At 32.2% G+C, this 24,127-nt stretch overlaps 1 protein-coding gene across 3 annotated transcripts in view; it reads right to left on the reverse strand.

The window, feature by feature from the left end:
* Positions 1-2,729: 2,729 nt before the first annotated feature.
* The window catches only part of SETX (senataxin), an 80,729-nt gene continuing 59,331 nt past the window's right edge, over positions 2,730-24,127 (reverse strand). For all 3 annotated transcript variants that reach the window (XM_012553963.3, XM_031954880.1, XM_012553964.3), the window contains exons 14-25: positions 22,403-22,559; positions 21,712-21,813; positions 21,416-21,531; positions 21,043-21,114; positions 18,360-18,509; positions 17,535-17,642; positions 16,016-16,203; positions 15,636-15,728; positions 11,508-11,672; positions 9,524-9,622; positions 8,365-8,452; positions 2,730-4,408 (exon numbers count right to left, since the gene is read on the reverse strand). In XM_012553963.3, coding sequence (XP_012409417.1) covers positions 3,626-4,408; positions 8,365-8,452; positions 9,524-9,622; positions 11,508-11,672; positions 15,636-15,728; positions 16,016-16,203; positions 17,535-17,642; positions 18,360-18,509; positions 21,043-21,114; positions 21,416-21,531; positions 21,712-21,813; positions 22,403-22,559 — 2,121 coding nt within the window. In that variant the 3' untranslated portion in view covers positions 2,730-3,625. The remainder of the gene's footprint in view (positions 4,409-8,364; positions 8,453-9,523; positions 9,623-11,507; positions 11,673-15,635; positions 15,729-16,015; positions 16,204-17,534; positions 17,643-18,359; positions 18,510-21,042; positions 21,115-21,415; positions 21,532-21,711; positions 21,814-22,402; positions 22,560-24,127) is intronic.

Below are 24,127 nucleotides of genomic sequence, written 5' to 3' on the forward strand. Positions count from 1 at the left end.
CTTGGGGAATATTATTGAATTCTTTATAAATTTTCTCTACCATCTAATGCAGAAAATATAAAAGTTGCAATGGTCTTTATGATGGTCCTTTTTTGTATATTTATCATGAGCACTACGCACTACAAGGCAAGATGATCTTGTATCCCATGAAATGTTTATCGACTCTGAGCATTCAATGAAACCAAATCCTCAAAAATCTAACTCCAAAGTCTCACAGTGGAATGGAGGTGAGGGTATCCCGAGTTGTCAAACACACCACTAGGGACAAATGCTTTGAATATGATACTAGCAACACTGAGTTCATTTTGTCCAGTCTAGCTAAATACAGCCTTCCCACAAGTTGCGTGGTCACTAATTAGTTAATTGACTAGGACAACCCATGAAACAAATTAAAATACAAAATGGTCTTCTGCCCTAGGGAAAAGTATCTTCTGCTGTATCTGTTGTAAAATGGTGGAAAGGAGCTAAAAAGCCTAAATGATCCAATAATTTTGCACTATATTAACAGTAATTTGTTTTTGTACCCTTTAAGTTGGTATAGTTCCTATTTAGTACATGCAAAGAAATTTAACTTCTCTAAAACTATCTTTGAGCCTTTTTGTTCTTCTCTATAAACAAGACGGTAATGAAGTAGAAAAGAACGAGCAAGAGGTTTAGAGCCAAGAGACCTGGATTCAAATGCTGCCTCCATTTTGTGACTTTGAGCAGGTTATTTAACCTTTCTTGGCTTCAATTTTATCTTCTGTAAAATAAAGTTTTTGAGTCTTAAACTCCCTTCCAGTTCTAACTGTGTTTGTGCTTGATAAGTCAAAAGTAATGCAAAAAATATAAAACATATCAAAAATACAAAAATGATATTTGAAGAGACTGTGCATAAATGTCAAGGCAAAGAGAACCTAAACTTAAAAACTCACCAGCTACTATCCAACAAAATAATTCACTGCTTGCCATGTCCAAAATAACTAGGTTAATCCCCAACCAAAGTGGTTTAAAATCATTTTGCTGCATAGAAAGTCAAAAGAAGATTCTAATTCACTTAGATAATACAGTGCTATTTTGCTAGAAGTATCTGCTTTTGTATAAAAATTTTGTTCATTAGGAGGATTATATACAAGCTGCTCATTATTTTCATCTCTCCTACTGGTAGTAACATAATCAGGTGAGCAGGGAACAGTTAGAAGAGATCTTAAGCTTTACAATATGGTACTTACAACAGTCTATTTGAATAAGAGAATTTGCTCAAAGTATAGATGCCATTTATCCTATAGGCCAAATGTCCTGGTTATACTTTTATTTTTCAGTTTTTGGATCCTTTTTGTTTAACATCATAATCTTTCCCTAATGTTCTCCCTTTAATCCCATGGAAGCCTCCCCTTATACCTTTATTATTTTTGTGATATTTATTTCATTAGTCTTTAGGAAGGAATTATTAACAGGAAAACAAAGGAACCATAAATCAGTTTGAACTTGGGTCCCAGACTTAACTGAAAACACCTATTTGTAGACCAATTTAGCATATGGTAATAAATCCTAAATCTGAGGGTAAAGTTCTTTGACAATCTACATGTCAACATAAATAGACTGAGGAGGATTCAAAGATATCCAAAACAAAGACAAAATATTTCATTTGAAATCTTAGAAATCTTTCATATAACCTTCTTTTCATCCCTTCTAAGTCAAGTTTACTGGCAGAAAAAAAGCCCAAATTGAAAGCACTAACTTTAGAAAAAAACAACTTATATTCATAAAAGGGCAATTCCCTGACAAAGATGTGTAATAAAAGCTGGCATCTAATCTTTTGAAACCCACACAATGGTTATAACTAATGAAATGTTCCCCCAAATCTAACTCCTACTACCACTCTTCCTTTGATCCATAGGCAAAGGAAACATATTCTGAATGTGTAGGTACCATAAGATCAAAAAAGGTGCTACTGTTAAAGAGATATTTTCATTCTACCACTTATATGTTTGGAATCCAATGTTAAAGATGTTAAAGATGCACTGTCCAGAGGAAATGTACTGTCAACTTTTGGAAAAATTCAAAAGTGGCGTAAGAATTAAACGGTCCATGAGATGACTGCAAACATTCTACACAGAAAGATCTTTCAAAAAGCCCAAATACAGAATTCATTCTTTTTGCTTAAAGTGCAGGAGGTAGTAAAAAATTTCAAATTTAATAAATTTGAAATTTTTCTCTTTTCTAAACTCTCTTTTTTAACCCCCTCTATTTTTAGACATACTTCTGTGAAAAAAACACTTCAAACAATTGTTCCTTATTTTGTGTGTGTGTGTAAACCTGTGGCCAAAATCATATAGCTTTCTTAAAAGAATCAAATCCTGTACCATGCCTTTCCCCCCACAAAGGTGCCTCTTTACAGTTCTGATAAAAATAATGTAGATTTTTTTCCCTCACACAACACTGATAAATAGGCCTTTCTTTAAAATAAATTTCTATAGCAAAAAGAAAGGACTGTCAATAAAAAGTTATTAAAAAAACAAATAAAAAATTTTTTAAATTAAAAATTAAAAAAAAAGGAAGGAAAATGAAAGAAGGGGCAAAAAGTTATAAACCTACTTAAATAAAGGAAATCTATTTAAATCTTTGCTATAATTTGTACCACCAGTTACCAAAATTTAGTATACTTTTATCAAAGTTACACAGTTTCTAAAAAATGTGAGAAATCTGCCAGTATTTCCAAACCCTAATCACCTAATAAACTATTCCAATTAGAAGTATTCCGTTTCTTTTTATTTCCTTGAGGTTTTTAATGATGTTTTTGAGACCATCCACTTCAACTATTCAGTATTTGTTCAAAGCATTACCTTCAATCTATAGTATCTCACATCTTCTAGGACAGTTGTACAATATTGCCAAGAAAGAGAATTTGAAGTGGAGAACTAAAAATTTAGTAAAAATAGATAGATGAACGCTTGTAGAAATTAACCATCTTGTGCAAAAAAGCCTGGTTTTAAAATGTACAAGATAAGCACAACACCATCTAAACCAAATGCTTTCACCAAAGCTTCCCCATGAGGCCAGTCAGCTTTTAAAATAGAACTAGAGACATCTGACCCATTACCACCAACTCAGCTTTTTTCCAAACAACTTATGTTGTGAAAGAAATCAGGCTTACAATAGCATTAGAGTGACCCCCACTTTTAAAGATGACTTTGCTCTGCTGAAAAATGAACAAACATTTTGAGCAGGGAGAAAGAAAAGGCAAAATAGCAACTAGATTAAATCTTAAAAAGGTTTTGTTCTTTGCTATACAAATGTACATCTCTACATTTACAAAATTTGTCCAAGTCTGGCTTCCTTTTCTAAAAAGGAAGAACAACAGAACTACATTTCATTTATCTGGCTCTAAAGACACTATCATTGATGCACAAAGGTCCTCTGAAATTCAAGACAGAAAAACACACTCATTTGTAAAGATTACCAATAGAAAATAAGTTTAAATAAGAGTATACAATCTTCCAAGTTCTAGGGGAAATTAATGGCCCCAAATTTAAAAATAAATTTAACATCTCTATTCTTATTAACTGAGCACCCAAAGCTGCATTTCTTATAATAAATATTCCTTTTGGTAAATGTTGCCTGTTGTTGAGACTCAAGACCTTAGCTATGAAAGTTTTCTTCTTTTTGAATGACTATCTTGGTTTTCTTTTCTCCTCCTGTCCAAGCAATAGTCCCTGTCTAAGTGACAGTCTTTCTTAGACTCATGTTGTTCTTGTTGTCCTTCTCCAGAAGATGTCACTTCTCTTCCGTAGCCAGATCCTTCTTCTTCACTGGTTTTTCTTTTGTTTGTGTGCATGGAGATATTTGCAGAGGGAGGTTCAAGTTGTGCAGTCAGGTTGCAATTGTTGGAGGATGTTACTTTTGGAAAAAGGTGTTGTATGACATTACTGGGGTCCTGGGGAGCTAAAGGAAGGCTAGGTTCATATGTAGGTACCATCACTCTTGGATGCTGGATACTGGATGGTTGTATATCACCTGAGAATTTCTCTATGGCATCACGCTCATTTCTCTTTGCTAGTCTTGGGTCCCGAACAACAGGTACTTCAGCAGCTTTTGTAACAACCGCAGCTTCCCTGCAGTTAATGGGTTGAACTTCAACAGGTAACAAGGAAGTGCTGTTGCGCCATGGAGAAGCCACAGAAGTGGTCTTAGAAATACCACTGTTAGGTTTGTTCATCATGTCTTTGGGCTTGTTGCTGGGTGGTAAGCAGTTCTGGAATCTAGTGGTTTCTGGCACTATTGTGGGAGGGTGTGATAGGCTTCGTTGTGGCACAGATTTGAGTTTCAAAATTTTCATCGCATCATACTTATAATTCTTGTCACAGGTCCTAACAATAGCACCTCTTTTCTGAGCATCTTGAATTAGGTGGTTCCAATGTTGGTTTTCCTTGAAACAAAAGAAAAACAATGATCATAAAATAAAAATACCCAAACATGGTCTATGTGTATGATTACATCTTCCATTTCTTAAGATATTTAAATATATTTCTAAAACAGTTTTATTTAGGCAAAGATGAAAGAAAATATTGTAAAGCAACTCTTGAATTACCACTCATGTCTCCCTTGATCCTTTGATGCACACCATAAAGTCACAACATAACCAGAAATCTACAAGTCATTGTGAGTTGGACAGTATCAGATTTCAAACTATTTACCAAGTAATAAATGTCAAAATCATTTAATAATACTTAAAAAAAAACCATAAAAACTGATAATTGGAATAGATTAGGTAAACAAGATCCAGAAGCAATCAAATAAATATAGTTGCAAAGTGTTTAACAGACCCAAGGAAATCAAATACTAGGATAATAATTACCTTTTGACAAAAATTACTAGGAAAACAGAAGACAAATGGTCAGAATATGAATAAGCAATACTCAAAAAGAAAAAAGACAAACTATCAATGACCACATGAAAAAATGTTTTAAATTACTTTTAAAAGAAATGCAAATTAAAACAACTGAGATTTTTACTCCATAGCAATTACATTAGCAAAAAAAAAAACAAAGGAGGAAAATGGCAATGAACAGATAGGCAGTGGGAAGACAGGCACACTAATGTATTAACAGTGGGGTTGTGCATTGGGTAAAATATTCTGAAAAGTTAATTTGGAATTCTGCCCCCACAGTCAGTAAAGTGCCTGTTTTTTGACCCATGAATATCACAAGTAGGTCCATATCTCAAAGAGGTCAAAGATAGCAACCATATGTACAAAAATATTTATACCAGCACTTTTTTGCTTTCGCAAAAAATTAGAAATCAAATAGAAGCCAAGTCAATATAAGAATAACAATGCTATCTAAATTAATTTACTTATTTAATGGCCATACCAAATCACCAAAGGATAGTTTGTAGAGATGGGACAAATCACAGCAAAATTCATCTGAAGGAAAAAGTTAGTATAGTCAATAGAGATTAATAATTTTTTAAAAAGAGTGAAAGAGATATCAAATAGTGGAACAGATTAGGTTTAGAACATAAAGAAATAAGAAATATTAGCCAAAAGTTTTGAAAAACCCAAAGATTCCACACACTAACAAAATCAAAAACTGGAAAAATTAGAAAGCAGTCTTGTGGAAATGTCATACTATATGTGCCAAGATAAACTCCAAATGAATATGTGACTTAAGACATAAAAGATCATAAATAAAAGGAAAAATACCTTTCAGATCTAGTGATATAGAAAACAGTTCATGGCCAAGTAAGGTATACATAAGAGAAGACAGAAGATAAAAAGCACATTTTTGTTTCTGCACAAAATAAACTCAATACAGCTAAAATTAGAAGGCAATTAATGGTGAAAACATTTTTGCAACAAACGTTTCTGATAAAAGTTAATTTCCAAAACACAGAGGGAACTAACCCAAATTTCTAAGATTGTTATTCTGCAAAGGATATTAACTATAACAGCTTCCAAAGGAAAAAAATGCAAGCATTTATAATCACATGAAAAAAATTCTCTAAGTCACTTAAATTCACTATAAATTCTAATCACTTTCAAGCCAATTCCAATAGACTTGAGACGGAGAGAGCCATCTGCACCCAGAGAGGGGACTATGGGGATTGATTATGGATCACAACATAGTATTTTCACCTTTTTTGTTATTTGCTTATTTTTTTTCCTCTCATGTTTTCCCTTTTTGATCTGATTTTACTTGTGCAGAATGATAAATGTGGAAATATGTTTAGAAGGACTGCATATGTTTAACCTATATTGGATTACTTGCTGTCTAGGAGGGGGAGGAGGGAAGGGAAGGAGAAAAATGTGAACACAATGTTTTGCAAGGGTGAATGTTGAAAACTATCTTTTGCATGTATTTTGAAAATAAAAAAAAAATTAAAATTCTAATCACTAATCATTTTTAAAATGTAAATTAAGCAGTGGAGGTTACACTTTATCCTCCTTAGGCCAGCCAAGCCTAATTCCAACAATATATCTTTGAAGATCTGAAGGGAGAATAGATACATATGATGAACTGTTGGTTAAGCTGTGAATTCCAGTCATCCTGGAAAGCAAAGCTACCTAAGAGTCATCAAACTGGGCAAATACTCTATGACCCAGTGATAGTAATACTCTATCTAAACTTCAAAGAGATCAAAGAAAAAGAAACAGAATCTACAGGTACAGAATTATTTAGAGCAACTATTTTAGTAGTAGCAAAGAACAAAAACCAAAGAGCATGCCTATCAACTGGGGAATGTCTGAACAAAATTATAATATGCAAATATAAAGGAATACTATAAACTAATGCAGAATGGAGTGAGCAGAATAGGAGAACAATTTTAACAACATTAACATTAAAAAGACAAGTAACTGGAAGACTTAGGAAATATAATCAATGTAATATTGATTACATTAATCATTGCCCATTAATTACATGGGTAATATATTGCCCACCTCTTAAGAAGTAGTGGATTTAAGTCACATAATAAAATAGACATTTAGACATGGCCAATGTGGAAATTTATTTTGCTTGAGGATAAAGTGTTAGGGACTGTGGTCAGAAAGACCTTAGTTCAAATCTGGCTTTAGACACTCAAAAGCTGTGTGACTCTGGGCAAGTCACTTAACCCCCATTTGACTGTTTCTTCATCTGTTAGATAATAAAGTACCTACTTCTAAAACTGTTGTGAGATAATAATTGTAAACAAATTACTAACACTGATTGACACAGTAAACACTATATAAATGTTAGCTATTGATATTATCTGTTACAGGAGTATTTTTTCACATGAAGGAAAGGATGAGATAAGAGAAAGAAAAAGCAAATTGTCTATTGATTGAAAAAATAAAGAGATTCCACCAAATGAGGAACGGTTTAATAAATTTTGGAATATGAATGCTATGTATTATAATACAATTAACTGTACTAGAATGTAATAACATGCAATGACTACAATAATGTAAAGAAAAAACTTTGAAAGTTTAAGAATTCTGATGAAGTTGATTAATCATGACTTGGCTGAGACGTGATGTTTTAGAAAAGAATAAGACTTAATGTGTTCCCAATTTAGAAAAAAGATTTCTTTTCCCAGTAGTCTCACTTCTTGACTTGGCTACAAAGTCTAAAAAGTTGGGTCATTAAGAAACATTAGAGACAAGAAGGGGAAAAGGAGGTAGAGAAGAGAGATTTCTTAAAAGAAGAGAGAAAGGAGTCTAGTAATTATGAATCCTATCCTTCTACAAGTTTTAAATTAAAGAAGTAATATAGTACTTGGATGCCCTCTAGTGGAAATAAAAACCTTAGACCCCAAGATTTTACTATTTCTGCAAATTCAATTAGATTCTTATAAGAAAATGAGAGGATTTGATTTTCTGAAGGCAACTACTTGCCATTATATTTAGAAAATAAACAACCATCAAAAGAAAGTTTGTCACTGCCACCTCAACCTAAGAGTTGGCTATATAATAATATAATAATGAAGTAGGGAAGAAAAGACACACACACACACACACACACACACACACACACACACACACACTTCTCCTTCTTCCCCCACTCCCACCTCTTTTGCCCTATCTTAGACTGAGCTGGAAATATCAATAGTGAAAACAGAGCATGTGTATTGGGACAGGTGGGATAAAGAAAAAGATGGGTAGCTTTGTAGGAAGCACACAGAAGCTGGAAAGAATTTCAAAGGAGAGAAGCACCCTTAGGGTTATACAACTAATATATGGGATTCCACTTCTTGTTTCAAGAACAAATTAAATGACAGCTTGTTAAAATTAACAAGGAAAAAAAAATCTATAATACTTTTTATTCTGAGCAGACCCTCAAGATAAGATACAAAAGAATTCTGGCAGAGATGCAAGAAAGAAAAAAATGTAAATAATGTACCTACCATCAATGTCCTCAAATGTCCAAGGATAAACAGACTATACTTGGCTCGAGTAATGGTTACATTCATTCTTTGCAAACTTGCCAGAAACCTAATAAATAACACAAAATTAAATGTTCTTTCTAAAGAAGCAAACTTTTATTAAACAAAGACACAGACTACATATTAACATCTTTTTGATGCTCCTTTGCTATAAAGATCATATTGCTTTTTCACTTGCTATCATATCAGAGATATCTAGAGAAAAGTGATTTCTACTTTTTACTGTTGCTTTTCAACTTAATCAACTCTGATTATGATTCCCCTATCACTTTTCAACCTTAAGTCTAAGTCAATCAGAAATTCACCAATGAAGACTGAGTCTTAGACATAGTGTGTGTGTGTGTGTGTATATGTATACACACACACACATACACAATTCATACACTTTTAAATTCAATATATTTAAAATCTTTTCTCTAATGATAATTTGGGAGCTACACTTAGATAACATACAAATATTCTAGAAAAGAGTATTCTATCATCAGTTTTTATTAATCCTAAAAAAGGTAAAATAGGGAAGCAGGGGAAATCTGTTTCCCACCACCACCTTAGATCAAATTTCTTCATGATGATTAAGAAAAATACCATCTAGTCATGTTAGAAAACACTACCACGTCATGTTCCTAAGACACTTTAATAGCTGGACTAACAATAGACACATATCACATTTGACTAGATGTGGCAACTAGAAATGAGGAGAAAAGAACCTGCATGCTAAGAAACAACCATATTAATTCAAATATAACAATTCTACTGCAAATACTTAATCTATTTTAGTTTATATTAAATTTACTTAATAAAACACAAAGAACAGATCCATAATGAAAAATGAGTCAATATAAAAGGTAATATATAATATGCAGTATAACATGATATATATCATATATACATATATGGTATATATATATGATATACATATAATATACACAGATATTATATAGGAAGTTTTCATTTCTCATAACAAGCTTCTCATAACAAAATTATATAAAAGCAAGCAAATTATTTTTAGTACTTGAAAGTTTTTTTTTTAAAACACAATGATAAACTTTTAATAAGATAGTCTAATACTCAGAAATAAGACTGACCTTCAAAACACATTTTTAAAAAAAGGGAGACATACCCAATTGAGCCTTGTGAAGCATTTGCTCGAACACATGTAACAATAATACAATCCTTCTGACGACCTTGGAATGCATCCACAGTATCAACTTCTCCTGGTCTATTTAAGAAGAAAAAAACCTCATTATGGAGAAGCGTGTGTACAAGGGAAAAAGGCACTGAACCAGGAAGTTAGAAGTTTAGGGTTCTAGTCCTACCTCTGTATGAATTATTTAACCTCTCTGAAATAACTCCCTTATTTGTAAGATAGGAACAATAGGATCTGCTCTACCTATCTTGAGGCATGCTGTGAAGCACAAATGAAATAATATATACATTTTGTTTTTTTGTTTGGGCCTTTGGTGTAGAGGTTGGGCAGGATTCATTTGTCATGGGCTTTACATATTGGTTGCTTTTACAAGCAGAACTGAGTTGGGACAGAGACCATATATATGGAGCTCTCAACCTTTCAAACTGCTACTCAATGCACTACACATTGTAATGATACAGTTATAACCATAGAGCAAAATGCCCTACATATATTGTGACATTTTATTATATATATATTTCCAGTATATTGTGACATTCTATTTGTTTTCAGTATTCACTGGAAGTATCTAAATAATATCAAAACAAAAAGAGAAAAATGGACTTGAAATGTCATGCTTTTAAGGCACAGTGGGGTATGAAATATTGTTACAGGATCAAACAGCAAACCATTGTATTTACTATATAATAATACCATAGCTTTACTAAAAGAATACAAAGTACATCAACATTATCAGATTAAGTACTCATTGCAATATTCCTAACTCAGAGGAAAGCAATGGTCAGAAAATTTTAAAAATTCTAAACAAACTATAATTTCAACAAAATTTCTTAACAAAAATTAAAAAGGGAAATAAAGTTGTGATCAAAGTATATTGCAAGTTGGTTATTTAAGAGAAAGAAAACCATTCACCACAGTAAGTTAATTTAATCAATATTTGATTGCAGTAGCCAAAAAAATGTATCCAGAGAAAATAAATTGTTTAAGATTATAACAAGTCTTTTAGCTCAACTAAAATCATGTGCTCATGGATTGATATTAGTATCTGGCAGTTCCTATCTGTGTGAAAAGACATTTAAAAGATTAAATACATAAAAGCTTATTATAGATCAGCATTAGAACATTTTGCAAAAAAAAAAAAAAAATGATTATAGGAAAATCAACTTTGATCCCAAAAAACCCAAAATTAATGACATGCTGAGCATTACATTAGTTTATTAATTAAAGACTAATGTTGAATTAGCTCTTAAATTCAATTCAGAGAGCTTTTATTCAATTCTGCTATGTGTAAAGAAAATTTACCAAGTCCCTAAAGAATAATTTAGAACTAAAAAATAATTTAGGGCTTTAAGTGGGGCAGGATTAATTTTTTCCTAGCTAACTACTACATTCCCCATAATTACTATTCTAAAACTTCTACACTATCCTTGAGTTTTTAAGTCCAATACAGTCCCACTAAGTTTTAGCCAATGACTTCATCTATGACATCTTATGCCATCTGACAGGAACTCCAATTTCAAACTCTTTCCTTTCCATCTCAAAATTTTTCTGAACTTTACCATCTTTCTTCCTCCATTCTTACCTCTAAAGTGTTCCTTGTTCTCCTGACCAAAGTTAATCCTGCTACCTATGATCTTGACTCTGTCACATCTTACTATATATGGGACTCCAGTCTATCAATTATTTTAGATACTTCCCTGTACTTATATATTCAGCTCTCTAAAAACAACCAAATCAAAAAAAACCAAAAAAAAAAAAAAAAAAAAAAAACCCAAAAACAAAAACAAAAAAACCCCCCAAAACCCAAAACCCTAAGGGTTCTCTACTTAACCCCTGGTATGCTACCCTTCTTGAGATGCCATACTTTTCCTCTCTTGCCTTCCCTTTTATTCTTCTCTTTTGTCATTTTTCTCAAAAAGAATAGTGTATATTTGCGGGCTCCTTAAGTCCCCTTTACCTGGTTTTTTCAAATTCTTTGTCCAATTCCTGCTGAATCATCATCTTTTGCGCTTTGTAATGTGTGATTATACCAATGTTACGTATAGTGATGTCCTTTCTTCTGTCTTTGATCAGCTTAATTATTTCCATTACTAGTTTTATTTCTTGAATATTAACATATGAGCTATATAAAACAAGAAAAAATAATAAAGAAAAATTACTGACATATTAGCTGTCAATTAAATTTAGTTTAATAACTAATATAGTTTCATATTCTGGTGGTTAGTATCTTGATGAGTTTGAAATGATTACTGATAAAAGTCACAAATGCTGAGCATTAGTGCTAGTAGTCTGAATTACTGTGTAATCTAACATTATGCAAAATAAAAGTCAGTCCTTCTCCTGTGAAGGTCTCTTGGTGTCATCCAGGGTAGAACATGTTATATGATTCCATTGTACAAATTAAGATCCACAAATACAAAATATGTATATTTGATATATAAATATATAAATAAAAAACTCAAAAGCTTTCAATATTGATATTATAAAGTTTCAAAAATTTCTCAATAACAGTATATATACAGTATAATGAAAGACAATGAAAAATCAATTTATATTGGAGAAATTAAATAGTAAACAGAAGTTCAATAACCAAATCAGATTTATCAATGGAAGAGTCACTGAGTCACTAGCCAATTAAAAATAGCAATAGCAAATTCTCTGACAAAAATTGTCTATGATGCAAAAAAAAGATGGACAAAATTTAATTTGGTCAATAAAAATTAAGTAAAATGCCATTTTAAAATGCTTCATTTCTTATGTACCTCAGAATTCATTTAGAATCTGATACCTTACACATAGCTAGAAAAAATAACTTTGTCCTATGGCTCTCTTCAACAATGAGATGTTTCAAACCAGTTACAACTGTTCAGCTATGAAGATAGCCATCTACACTCAAGAGAGAGAACTATGGGAACTGAGTGTGGTTCACAACATTGCATTTTCACTCTTTTTGTTATTGTTTGTTTACATTTTATTTTGCTTCTCTTTCTCTCTTTTTTTTAAAAACTGGTTTGATTTGACTTTTCTTGTGTGGGATAAGTATATTAAATATGTATGCATATATTGGATTTAACATATATTTCTAGCATATTTAACATGTATTGAACTACATGCCATCTAGGGGAGAGTGGGTGTGTGTGGGGGGGAGAAAATTGGAATACAAGGTTTTACAAGGGCTAATGTTGAAGAATTGTCCACACATGTGTTTTGAAAAATAAAAGTTTAAATTAAAAAAATAAATTTTTTTTTAAAAAGGTAATTTTGTCCTAATGAAAATCTGAGTCTTCAAAAAAGGTCTACCAAAAGTCATTTAACTACAAGTGACAGAACATGACTCAAAAAGATTAAATAAAATAAAACATGTCTTGGTCAAAATAAAATTGTTTACTCATGAGGAGTTGTATAGGTAATATGAAAGTTTTGCCTACAATTAAGATTATAGTTGTATAATTATATTTGTATTCTAGATTTGTAGGAGTTAAAAGGCCAGGAAATGACAAGGTATTATATAATCTGAGTTCCCTGAAAGTGGGAATTATTCTTGTTTTTGAGTTTCTATTCCCATTACTTGATATGGTGCATAGTAAGAAATATAGAAGATGCTTTTAAAATGTTTGCTGAATTGAACTTGAGTCACAAGTGTCTTTGAATAATGACTTCCTAATAATCAGTTAAATCAGTGGTGATTTGTCTAACTTGGATTTGTTTATGGATTTAGGGAAGAAATATTTCTGAAAACTCTTTTATCTGCTTCCCTTAAGAGCATTAAAAAAACCTTGGCAATGAAATCTTGGAACTAGAAATACGGCACACATAGTAATGAATATAAGGTCATAAAGAAGAAAAAAAGTAGAAATGTGCATATATTGCTAATATTTCTGTTACAGTCACTATCAAGGAACTATAAAGTTTTTGTTTTGTCCTTACTCATCAGTAAAGCAGAGGTCAAGACAGATGCAAATCAGTGACAAAACAGATTCAATGCACACTATGTTCTGAACAAATCTGTTGAATGTCATTATTTCTCAGAAAGAAAGTGTAAGTACATATACAAGAAAACTAGGCTTACTGGTAAAGACATCAGAATGCTGAGGTTTATTAGTAAAGACCATGTTTTCAATTCCTCTGAAGTATATGATCTTTATTAGTCACAGTATTCCAAACAATATCAAAACAACCTTAAACTATCTGAAGTGGGATACTACACCCATATACCTATCCAGACAGAGATGAACAAGAATGTCTTGAACACTAGAGACTTGAGGAAATGTTTAAGAGAAGGGGAAAGAAGAACATTTTGGTGAGTGAAATTATGTGACAGCTAAATGGTGCAGTGAGTAGTATTTATCAAGTACCTATTTTGTGCCAGCTGCTATGCTAATCATAGAATCCAAAGATAAAAAAGGAAGCAGTTTCCGTTACAAGGTACAACCTCTCCTATGGGTATAATGATGTGTACAAATAACTGAATATAGGATACATACAAATAAAATACACAGTAATTTCAGGGATGATAGAAAGGCTTCTTAATAGTAATTGGCACTTGAATTGAACTTTGAAGGTACTTGGAAGTTCTAAGATATAGAAGTAAAAGTCAATAAAGAGAGCATTATTAGCAAGAGGGATACGTGTGCAAAAGCAAAGATACTAAAGATAGATATCCTATATTCAGAAAGACAAGTAGGTTTATTTGGCTAGCACATGATGTATAAGTGATAGCAATGTACAATCAGCCTAAATACATAGATTAAAGCTAGAATATGAAGGGCTTTAAGTGCCAAATAAGAGGAGTTTATGTTTTATCACAGAGGCAATGAAAGCCACTGAAGCCTTTTAAGCAAGGAAGGAACATTTGCGATGTTAGAAAACTAATTTTTCAATGGAAGGATGAACTGGAAGAGGGATTTAACAGGCAGACCAATTAAGACTTACTGTAATTGTGCAGGTGAGAAATAATAAGGACCTGAATTAGAAACGTGTGGTGTGAGTGAAGAGAAGGAAATGGATGCAAGAGACAGAGGAGATTAAAATCCACACAATTTGTCAAATGGCAATATGAGAAAACAAGGGAGTTAAAAAGAGTGGGTTTAGGAAAAAGAAAATGAATTTTGGATTATTAAGTTAGATACCTATGGGACATTGAGAAGACAGCAAGATAAATAGATTTAGGATCCATCTGTAGAGAGATAATAGTTGAGTCCATGGAAGCTAACAAACTCCCTGAAAGTCCCAGAGTAACATTCATGGCAAGATGGAGGGACATGGATGGTGATTCTGCAAAGGGAACTGACAAGGATCTGTTAGGTAGAAGAAAATCACAAGACAACAATATAAAAACCTAGGAAGGAGACACAGTTGACAATGGTAAATGGTTGGTGCAGTAGATAGCCCTGAAGTCAGGAGGACCCGAGTTCAAATCCTACCTCAGACACTTAGCACTTCCTAGCTGTGTGACCCCCTAGGCAAATCACTTAACCTCAACTGCCTCACAAACAAAAAAACAATGTTAAATACTACAGAGAGGTCAAGAAGGAAAAGAAGAAAACTGGATCTGGACAGAAACACAGCAGCCTTGATAGGTCACTTGAAAATTTAGTATACATTTTACAAGGAACAAATATAAAATCCTCAAGTTTCATGAGCAAGAATGAATCTATCAAAGTTGTGCACCTAGGTTTATCTACAAAGCATCAGAGATACAGGGTCCTCTTAAAGATGAACTGAGGAAGGAATTCTGAATAAAAGAATTTTCTACCTCTTTTCCCTGTACTTTACTTGTTGCAATACTCCTGCTATTATTGGGCTTCAGGAAAATCTTCTATTTTCAGGCTGTAACATGAGCTAAGCAAACAATTCTAATTAAAAGTGTGCTTAGAATTAAGAGAAAGAAAAAGTTGAGGTGGAAGCTACATAATGTGATGTTAGTTAAAATGGAGAATCTATCAACCAGGATAGTCGAAAGCCCAATGTGTCTCAGCATGATGCATAACATTTATGGGAGGCATTTTTAATATAATAAAATTTGAGGTAAAAAAAAAATAATTCAAGGCACATTCTGAATCAGAGGATTAAGAAAAGGACTTACTCATGTTCCCGTCTCTCTGAACCATCTCCTACATCAAATACAAGGTAAGGCTGGAACGGCCAGTCTGATGTGCATCGGCTCTCTTCAGTCAATCTATGAGCATTATCAATAATTATCAAAATGCCATTCTATTAGCATTTATAAAAACAGATTTTAGGGTACTAATTTTCTCCTATAAATGTGGAATATGACATATTAAAAAACTACCCTCCTTATATTCCACCATAGTGCTCAAAAAAGCGATCTAGGTAATTCTTATAATTTATGAATTTCATAATGGCCTGAAATTGTACAGAAGAGTAAAATACTTGAAATATATTAATCTTTCACAACATCTAAACTCACAATTAAATACCACAACACTAACAAACTGAACTAACCTGTTTGTTTTCAAAGTTCTGTTATAAATATAACTAGATGGGAAGAGACATATATCAGGATGCATCCTATATTGAACTGTCAGCTGCAAAACAGGTGATCTACTTATCACATTCTGTTTCACCTGTTCTTCCAGGTGTTTGTACAATCGAGCCATCATTGACTGGTCATAGCCATACTCCTGTGCTTTCTGCCAGGGAGAAAAAAAGTTACTTCATTAGAATTAGTTTATATCTTTTCACTAGTATCAAAAATATTTATTGGGAATCTAAAATAAATTTTGAATCCATTTACTTTTAGATACCTATAGAACATGAAATGAAAGGCATGATTCTAGGCACTAAAAGATGACAAACTCTCCCAAATCTGTGATAAGCTAAAAAATGTAATTTCTTTTAGTCTCAGCAAGTAAAATACTGTAAACTTGAAATTATTCTTCAAAAGAATACCTGAAACATACTTTAAAGTACATAAAAGGCATTCCTAGCTAATGAGCAAATTTACAGACTGCTTCTTTATAAAACTGGTTATATACCATTGAAATGCCAATGCTCTCAATCTGAGACATACATGAATATGAAAAGAAAATACACAATCAAAACCAAAAAAGCCTAATGACATTTATAGACAAAATAGGAATGGTTATTTTCTGCCATTTGGGATTGATTATGTGAACCTCAACTCCCACTTGGAAGTACAAATTCTTTAATACTAATGACTAAATAAATTATCTATACTAATTTAATCTTACAACTATTACTGTTTATAAGTTACAATCACCCTTAAAGAAACTGACGTGTTAGCTCATCTGGGGAAATTAAATGATTTCTGACTTCAGAAAATGGAATCTGAACTTTATTCTGCTCTGAAGTGAGGGGCAGATAGAGCAGATTAATTTCTAACTGTATACAAAGTGAATGTTGCTAATTTTTTGTTTTTTTTAATTTATCACCTTTACTTTAAGGAGGAAGGAAAGTGGCAAATTTCTTACAAGGGTGGAAAATTGCCTTGTTGGCATGCTGTTGAACACAAATGTCTTAAGTTAAACAAATGGTCTCAAAATAGTTCAATAAAATCACACACACCTCTTTTGCTTTAAATCCTTGGCATATTTCTATATAAATTTAACTACTAAAAATAAATCAGAGTTAAATAATTTTTTAAAATCCCAACATCAGTTTTTAGAAGAAAACAAATTTGGGATGTAGGAAAAAAAAGCCATTAATTTCCCAGGTAAAAATAAGCATATCAAGTTGGAAGTTATTAAAGTTCTTATTTTAAAATGTTAGTACAAAAGGCACATTAAAATCAACTTTTAGCTAATTAAGATGCATTAATCAAACCAATCTTTTCAAATACTGCTGCTCTCTGAGAAGCCAATCACTTCCATACCTCTTCCAACACACTCCCCAAATCAGTGTTTTGAAATATTATCAGTCTAGTTATAACCACAAGTTTTATCACAGTCATTTTAAAAACTCTGTTTTATGTTAACAAGCAAATGGATACAAAAATACTTACTACAGAAATAACTGTGGGAGGGAGCTGTTTAGGATCTCCAACAAGAATAAGTTTGTTGCAGCGATGGATAAATGGAGTAAGTGTCTCAATCTCACAAGATTGCCCAGCCTTAGTAACAAACAAGAGGGAAGAATGAGTTTATTTACATGTACTTTTTAAATCTAAACATTCTAAACTAAAAAGAAACTTCACATTTCTGCGCCTAATATTAAGCAAAACAAATATTCTCTGGGCTGAAATCAAAAATATTTAAGTGCCTACTATGCTGAAGACAACATAAAACTATAAGAGCTACTATAGTCAAAAAGATAAACAAGACAACTTATTTACAGGTTAGAGACTTGGAGCCTATTTGGACAGAACTGAAAAGCATTCATATTCTTCCTTACCCAAGGACTACTTAACAGACATAGAGGGTGGGAATAGATAAAAACTGGCATGGAGCAGAAGAAAAAGAAGTCTCTTTGTCTAGTTAGATCAGGACATTAAAAGAATAATGCCCCTCATGAAGCAGTTAGTTTCAAGATTTCCATTAGTTCCATGATTATAGACTACACCAACCCTAGTCAACCAACATGCAAATACATATTGTCGATAACAACGTGGGTCAGAAAAAAAAATGTGGGTGGATCTGAACAAGTTCATCGCAACTACTGGGAAAGTGATTTAAAGGGTGGGACATAACCATTATTTTCATCTTTTTGCACAAAAGTAGCATGACAAAAACATGTTAGCCACATTTCAGCAAATCTCTTTCATCTTTTGTTTTATTGATCAAGACCTAAAAACAGTTAAAGTAGTATAGCCTTATTAGGCTTCACTAACCTCATCAACAATGACACAACTGAAGGGGATACATCCTTGCCTACGAAAAGCAGATTCTAGTAGCAAACCACCACTCGTGCTCAGTGTACAGCAGATGACATGTGACTCCAGAATAATGCTACTCTGAGCTTCCTGTGGGCGTCCTCGAACCTTGAATCACAATGAGAAATGACAATATAAAGTTGCAATTAATTCCTGTCTTCACATATATCTGTTCCTCACAATAAAACAGCAACCTTGACCAATGATTAGTTCAACACTAACTCCAAATCTTGAAAGTAGCAGAAACAATAAAAGATATCACAAAGTACAAAAATGCAATATAAACATGATCAATACAAAGGAATCATTTTTGGTAGCTTGATTCAGAGTAAGGTTCTGTCAGAATAATTAGAGATTAAAAATGATTCTATTTATGATAAGAGCCTGAGTAAAATCAGTTTAGAACTAAGTTTTAATTTGTACATTTTTTTCATAACTCATACTTTATTTGTAAATGTTCTGATTAAAAATATTTTAGAGAGCAAATGTTTTACAAAGCTCTATAAACATTCTGCTTATTTAAAATGATGCATTTTTTTGCATCTATGCAATTCAACACTTGATCTATTTAATTCAACAAATTACGTGAACTTCACAAAGGATGCTATTTGTAGTGTTCAAATTGAAAAACTTTTTTTTTCCCATTTTGGATCTGGAATTTTATCAATGTAAAAATCATGTTAGTTCTGGACAACTTTGGTTTAATTTGTAGTCCCTTAAAGAGTTGCCTGGGTCACTGAGACATTAAGGGACTTGACCAAGGTCATACAGATAATGAATGTCAGAAGTGGGACTTGAACCCAGATCTTCCTCTTTCTAATATAAGCTATCTAACCATGATGCCATGTTGTCTCTCAAAAATTTTTTTCTTATCAGAGATTCAGTCCAAACATATTAAAGATTCTTCAAATGAACTGTCTTCTCCTATGGAATGAATTCTTTCCCCTTCCACCCTTAAATCCCTTCAGTTCTTAAAAGGGTTGTCTTAAATGCTACCCTTATATAAAGTCTTTTCTAATTCCTTTGATATTTATACTCTGATGCTCCTAAATTTATCTTAAATTTATTTAACTGTATTTATTTTATAGTTCCCTCATATTTCAGATTTTCTCTTAGCCTTCCCTTAATTACTTGCTCTTCTCCTACATTTTAAATGCTTCAAGTCCTAATAATTATATTTAAGGAAGCTAGAGTTAGATAATTTTTCTGCTATTTCCAATCTCTCAGTTAAAAATAGCCTACACACATATAAAAACATTCTTTTTTATATTAGCCCTGTGAAGTAAGTAGAAAATTTTTATTATTTCCATTTTACAGATGAGGAAAATGAAGACAAAAATGGTCTTTTGGTTTAGAAGGGTTTAGAATGAGATGATGTATGTTCCAGTTCTAGTTCTCTTTATTAGCCCTCTGAGAACTTGGTCAACTCAACTCTCTGGGTTTTGGTTTCCTGCTCTGTATAATAAGAGGTTTGAATTTTCAAAATATACAGAAAAGAATAGGAAGAAAGACAAAGAGGACAGTGTTGAAACTATACTGTTAAATTTATTATATACTTTTAAAAAATAAGCTGTTAATAGACATTTTTGCTCTCATAAACAATTCTTTATTTTCTACTTTTTTAATATTAAAATGTTTAAATTTTTTAAGTTTGGAATTAAACACTTTAAAGTTGAAGAGGTTGAATTAACTGATCTTTACAATCACCTGTGTTTTCTTTGTCTAAGTGTATATGTTTGTAGATATGAGTTTACTATTATCTGCATATATTCTGTTTTTTCTCAAGAACAGAATTAGCTTAAATTTTAATCTAACATTTTTCTCAGTTACATTAAAATATAGACAAGAACTGAAAACTAAGTTAAATTAATATTATTAATTGTGCCCACTATGGAATGTCAGGAACATATCAAAACTTAAGAGTGTATTAAAGGAAAATCTCAGCCTTGAATTCTTATTATTATTATGATAAATTTATACAATCCTCTTTTGACTTTGATTAGAACTATCTCATGCCACAAACCTAACTTTCAAGAGATTTGTTCAAAGAATCGCTGCCATATGATTTTTGTCAAACTTTTAAGTCTCTAATACTCTTATTTTCAAAGAAAAATAAAAAATTCTCTAACATCATGGAGGCATTCATATAATCAGATAATAGTACATGTCAATATAGTAAGACTAGAAATAGCCATCATTTTTTGTTCTTTTCTGCTTCCTTATTCCTGTTTACATGTATCTCAAAATGTGTGAAATGCTAAGAGAAACCACTGTTCTATTTTTTAAAAATTCTCAATTATAATCACTAAAAAAAGCATTCAAATAAAAAATAAAACTTTAAAAAGACAATACATCACACCATATATTTTAAATTATTTACAATGTATAAAGATAGGTACATATTATTTATTTTCACTAACACTTCTTTCACATAAGCATTCTGTGGAATTAAATAGAACCCAAAGTCCACTTAACAAAGAAGTTTAGGAACCTAGAGCAAAGAAAAAAAGATAACATTCAATAACCTTCCTTAGAACTGTTAGTTGGGGAGTGAGAGTCATTCAGATATTTTAGAGAAGAAAAAATTTGGTTATAATTATGGGGACATTAAGAAGCTGACAGAGGGAAGGTTATCCTTTACCTCTTTAATTTTAGAAGCAAGTTGCTGCCTTTCTTTGGAAATTCGGGCAATTTCCTCATCTAAATTTGATCTCTGAAAAAACAGAAAATTAAAGCTAAGGATTATGAGATAAAAATTTGTGATTTTTCTTTCCCTACAGATTTTAAATTTTAATATAATAAAAGCTGTGGGAGACACATCAGAATCACTATTAACCTATCCCACACCCTTTAGCAATACAATTCTATTCATTCAACAATGTTAATTCAATCCAATATTAATAGAATTAATCCAGAACTCTCCATTTATTACACTAGAGCACCAACACTTTAATTTTTGTTAATTTGAAATGCCAGTCACTTAAACAGTTTCTGCCTTTCTGATGTCTATCTACCTTCTGCCCTTTTTCACACCGATCCAAAGCCCGCTGGCGAGAAAGCTTGTCTAATTTAACATCCAGATATTCCTTTCTCTCATGCATCTCTTGAATGTGATTGGGGAAGTCCTTTTCTAAAACAAGGGAAAAAAAATAGACAATGAAAACTACTATGGTTTAAATAACATAATCAAAAAAATTCTAACTAGTAATCTCAAAGTTCCAAGAGAGTGCCAATTATATTTCATGTCCAAGTCATTCAGAGTATAATAAAATGAGTGGGTAAAGTCATATAAGCCTAAACACATACTTACTCATTCTGTGGTTAACTTGGCTATCCAAGCTGAATTTTAGGACTTCATTATTAATAGATTTTTCTGGGCCCAGTCTCACTAAATTTATATCTCCACAATTTCCTGTACATAAAAATTGCACAAGAAAGTCAATGAGAAAAACTGTTGACTGATAATCCCTCCATTTCTCTCCTATTTCTGACAGTAAAATATCTACCCTTCTTTAATAAGAATTAAAAGAAAGTATGATTTTTGTAGATTCTCAAATTGTATGCTTTACAAAACTGATATTTAACTTATAAGGATTATGATTTATATTTTTATTCACATCAGATAACTCAATCTACCTGACAAATTAAATTGAATTCCCAATCTCAAATATACAGAGCTGACTTCCTACTTAAATAATTTTATCTTCTAATTGCTAATCTGGCAACCCAACATCATCAAGAGTGTGGATAAATATTATCGCAACAAGATTTTTGCTCCCAGGTTGGTTTCCCCCGAGAGCTTCTTATGTTTTTTCCCTAGGCTATTAATTAAAAATTTGGGGAAAACCACTTAGAAGTGTGACAGGAGATCGCAAAATATAAATTATTTAAGAATTAGTACTGTTTCCTTTCCCACTTGAAATTCTGACCTGATGAATATTCTCACATTTCTTCTTCAAAAGTGCCCACATTAGATAATTAAAATAATAAAAGGACCATACCCAATGGATTCTTCTTGTCTTGGCATTTTTCTTTAAATTCAAGTATGATTTTTTTCATAAGTTCATCAACAGCTGCATTAGAAGGTGCACATACAAGAACACGATTTCGTTTGAATTTAGCATTCAAGTTTTCATCTGAATCTCCTTTCTTTGGTTTCTAGAGAATCCCCAAAGAAAAGTTAAGTTCTATTTTGCAATGTAATTCTTAAGCTCTACTTTGAGCCCAAATTGCATTTATCATTTCATAATTAAAGGCCACAAACAACAACATTTTTCAGTCTGATATTGGACAGCTGCAACTCTATAGAGTTAAGTTGAAACAGAAATCCTAGAAATTCATTTGTTCACTCATTCATCAACAGATATTAAGGCATTGCTGTGTACAAAACACCATATTAGGCAGAAAGAAAAGAAACAAAGTTTAGATAAAAAGTTTTACAAAAATCATCATATAGCATTTTTTAAAAGGAGGAAGAAGGACCAGGGACTCTTGATAGTTAGCAATACAGAAAAGTTTTCTGCTTACTACTAGAAGTTTTAATCAATCAACCAATAAGTAACTGAAGACTACTATATATGCTAAGTGCTGAAATTACAAAGGAATGAAACAATCTTCTCTCAAGCAGTTAACATTCTCTCAAGGAATGCAACATGTAAATACCTAAGTATAATATAAATACAAGAGGGGGGCAGTTAAGTGGAACAGTGGTTAGAGGACCAGCCCTGAAGTCAGGAGGACCTGAGTTCAATTCTTACCTCAGACACTTAACATTTCCCAGCGTATGATCCTGGGCAAGTCACTTAACCCCAATTGCCTCAGCAAAAAATAAATATATGAATGAATGAATGAATAGATACATACATACATACATACATACAAGATAGTTAATACACACAGGAAGGAAGGGTTTTACTTGTTAGGGGGAACACGAAAAACTATAAAAGGTGGTGCTTGAACTGCATCTTGAAGGGAATAACAAATTCTATGAATCAAACATAAAATAGAAAAAGTATATCCAAACATGGAAAATGACTAGTGAAAAGTCCTTGAGACAAGAAATATAGTATGATGTGTGAAAAACAGAGAGTTTGGCTAGACCAAAGAGTACAGGAAAAGGAGTGATGTATAATGAGGCTGGAAAGAGGCCTAGTTGTGAAAGACTTTAAAAGCCAAATAGAAGAATTTATATTTGATCCAAGAGGCAATAGGGAACCTCTGGAGTTTATTGAGTAGGTGAATAACCTAATCAGATCTATATTCTAAGAAATTTATTTATGGGGAAAATGAAAAAAGAGGTCCAAGAAGGATAGGAGAGATGCTATAGAGGCAGAAAAATTAAAATTTGTCAACTGATTGAATAGGTGATATGAAGAAGAGAAAAAAATTGAAGAAGTTGATGTTATGAAATGAAGTTATGACTAGAAGAATGACTTTTGATAGAAATAAAGTCAGTAGAGGAAATGACTTAGGGGGAAAGATGAGGCTTGTTTGAACAGGTTGGTGAGCTGGTTTAAGATGTCTATGGGACTCCCAGTTTGAAATGTCCAAAAAGTAGTTGTTGCTCCAAGACTGAAACTAAGGAAAGGGATTCAGGCTGGATCATCTGCATAAGGTCTCATAATTTCATAATTAAAGGCAAGAAAGCAAATAAAATCCCTGAATTTGGAGGGAAAAGATAAGCTAGGGGTCTTGAGGTATATCCACAGTTAGGGACCATGATATGG

Source organism: Sarcophilus harrisii, chromosome 2 (assembly GCF_902635505.1).
Source record: "Sarcophilus harrisii chromosome 2, mSarHar1.11, whole genome shotgun sequence".
Classification (NCBI taxonomy): Eukaryota; Metazoa; Chordata; class Mammalia; order Dasyuromorphia; family Dasyuridae; genus Sarcophilus; species Sarcophilus harrisii.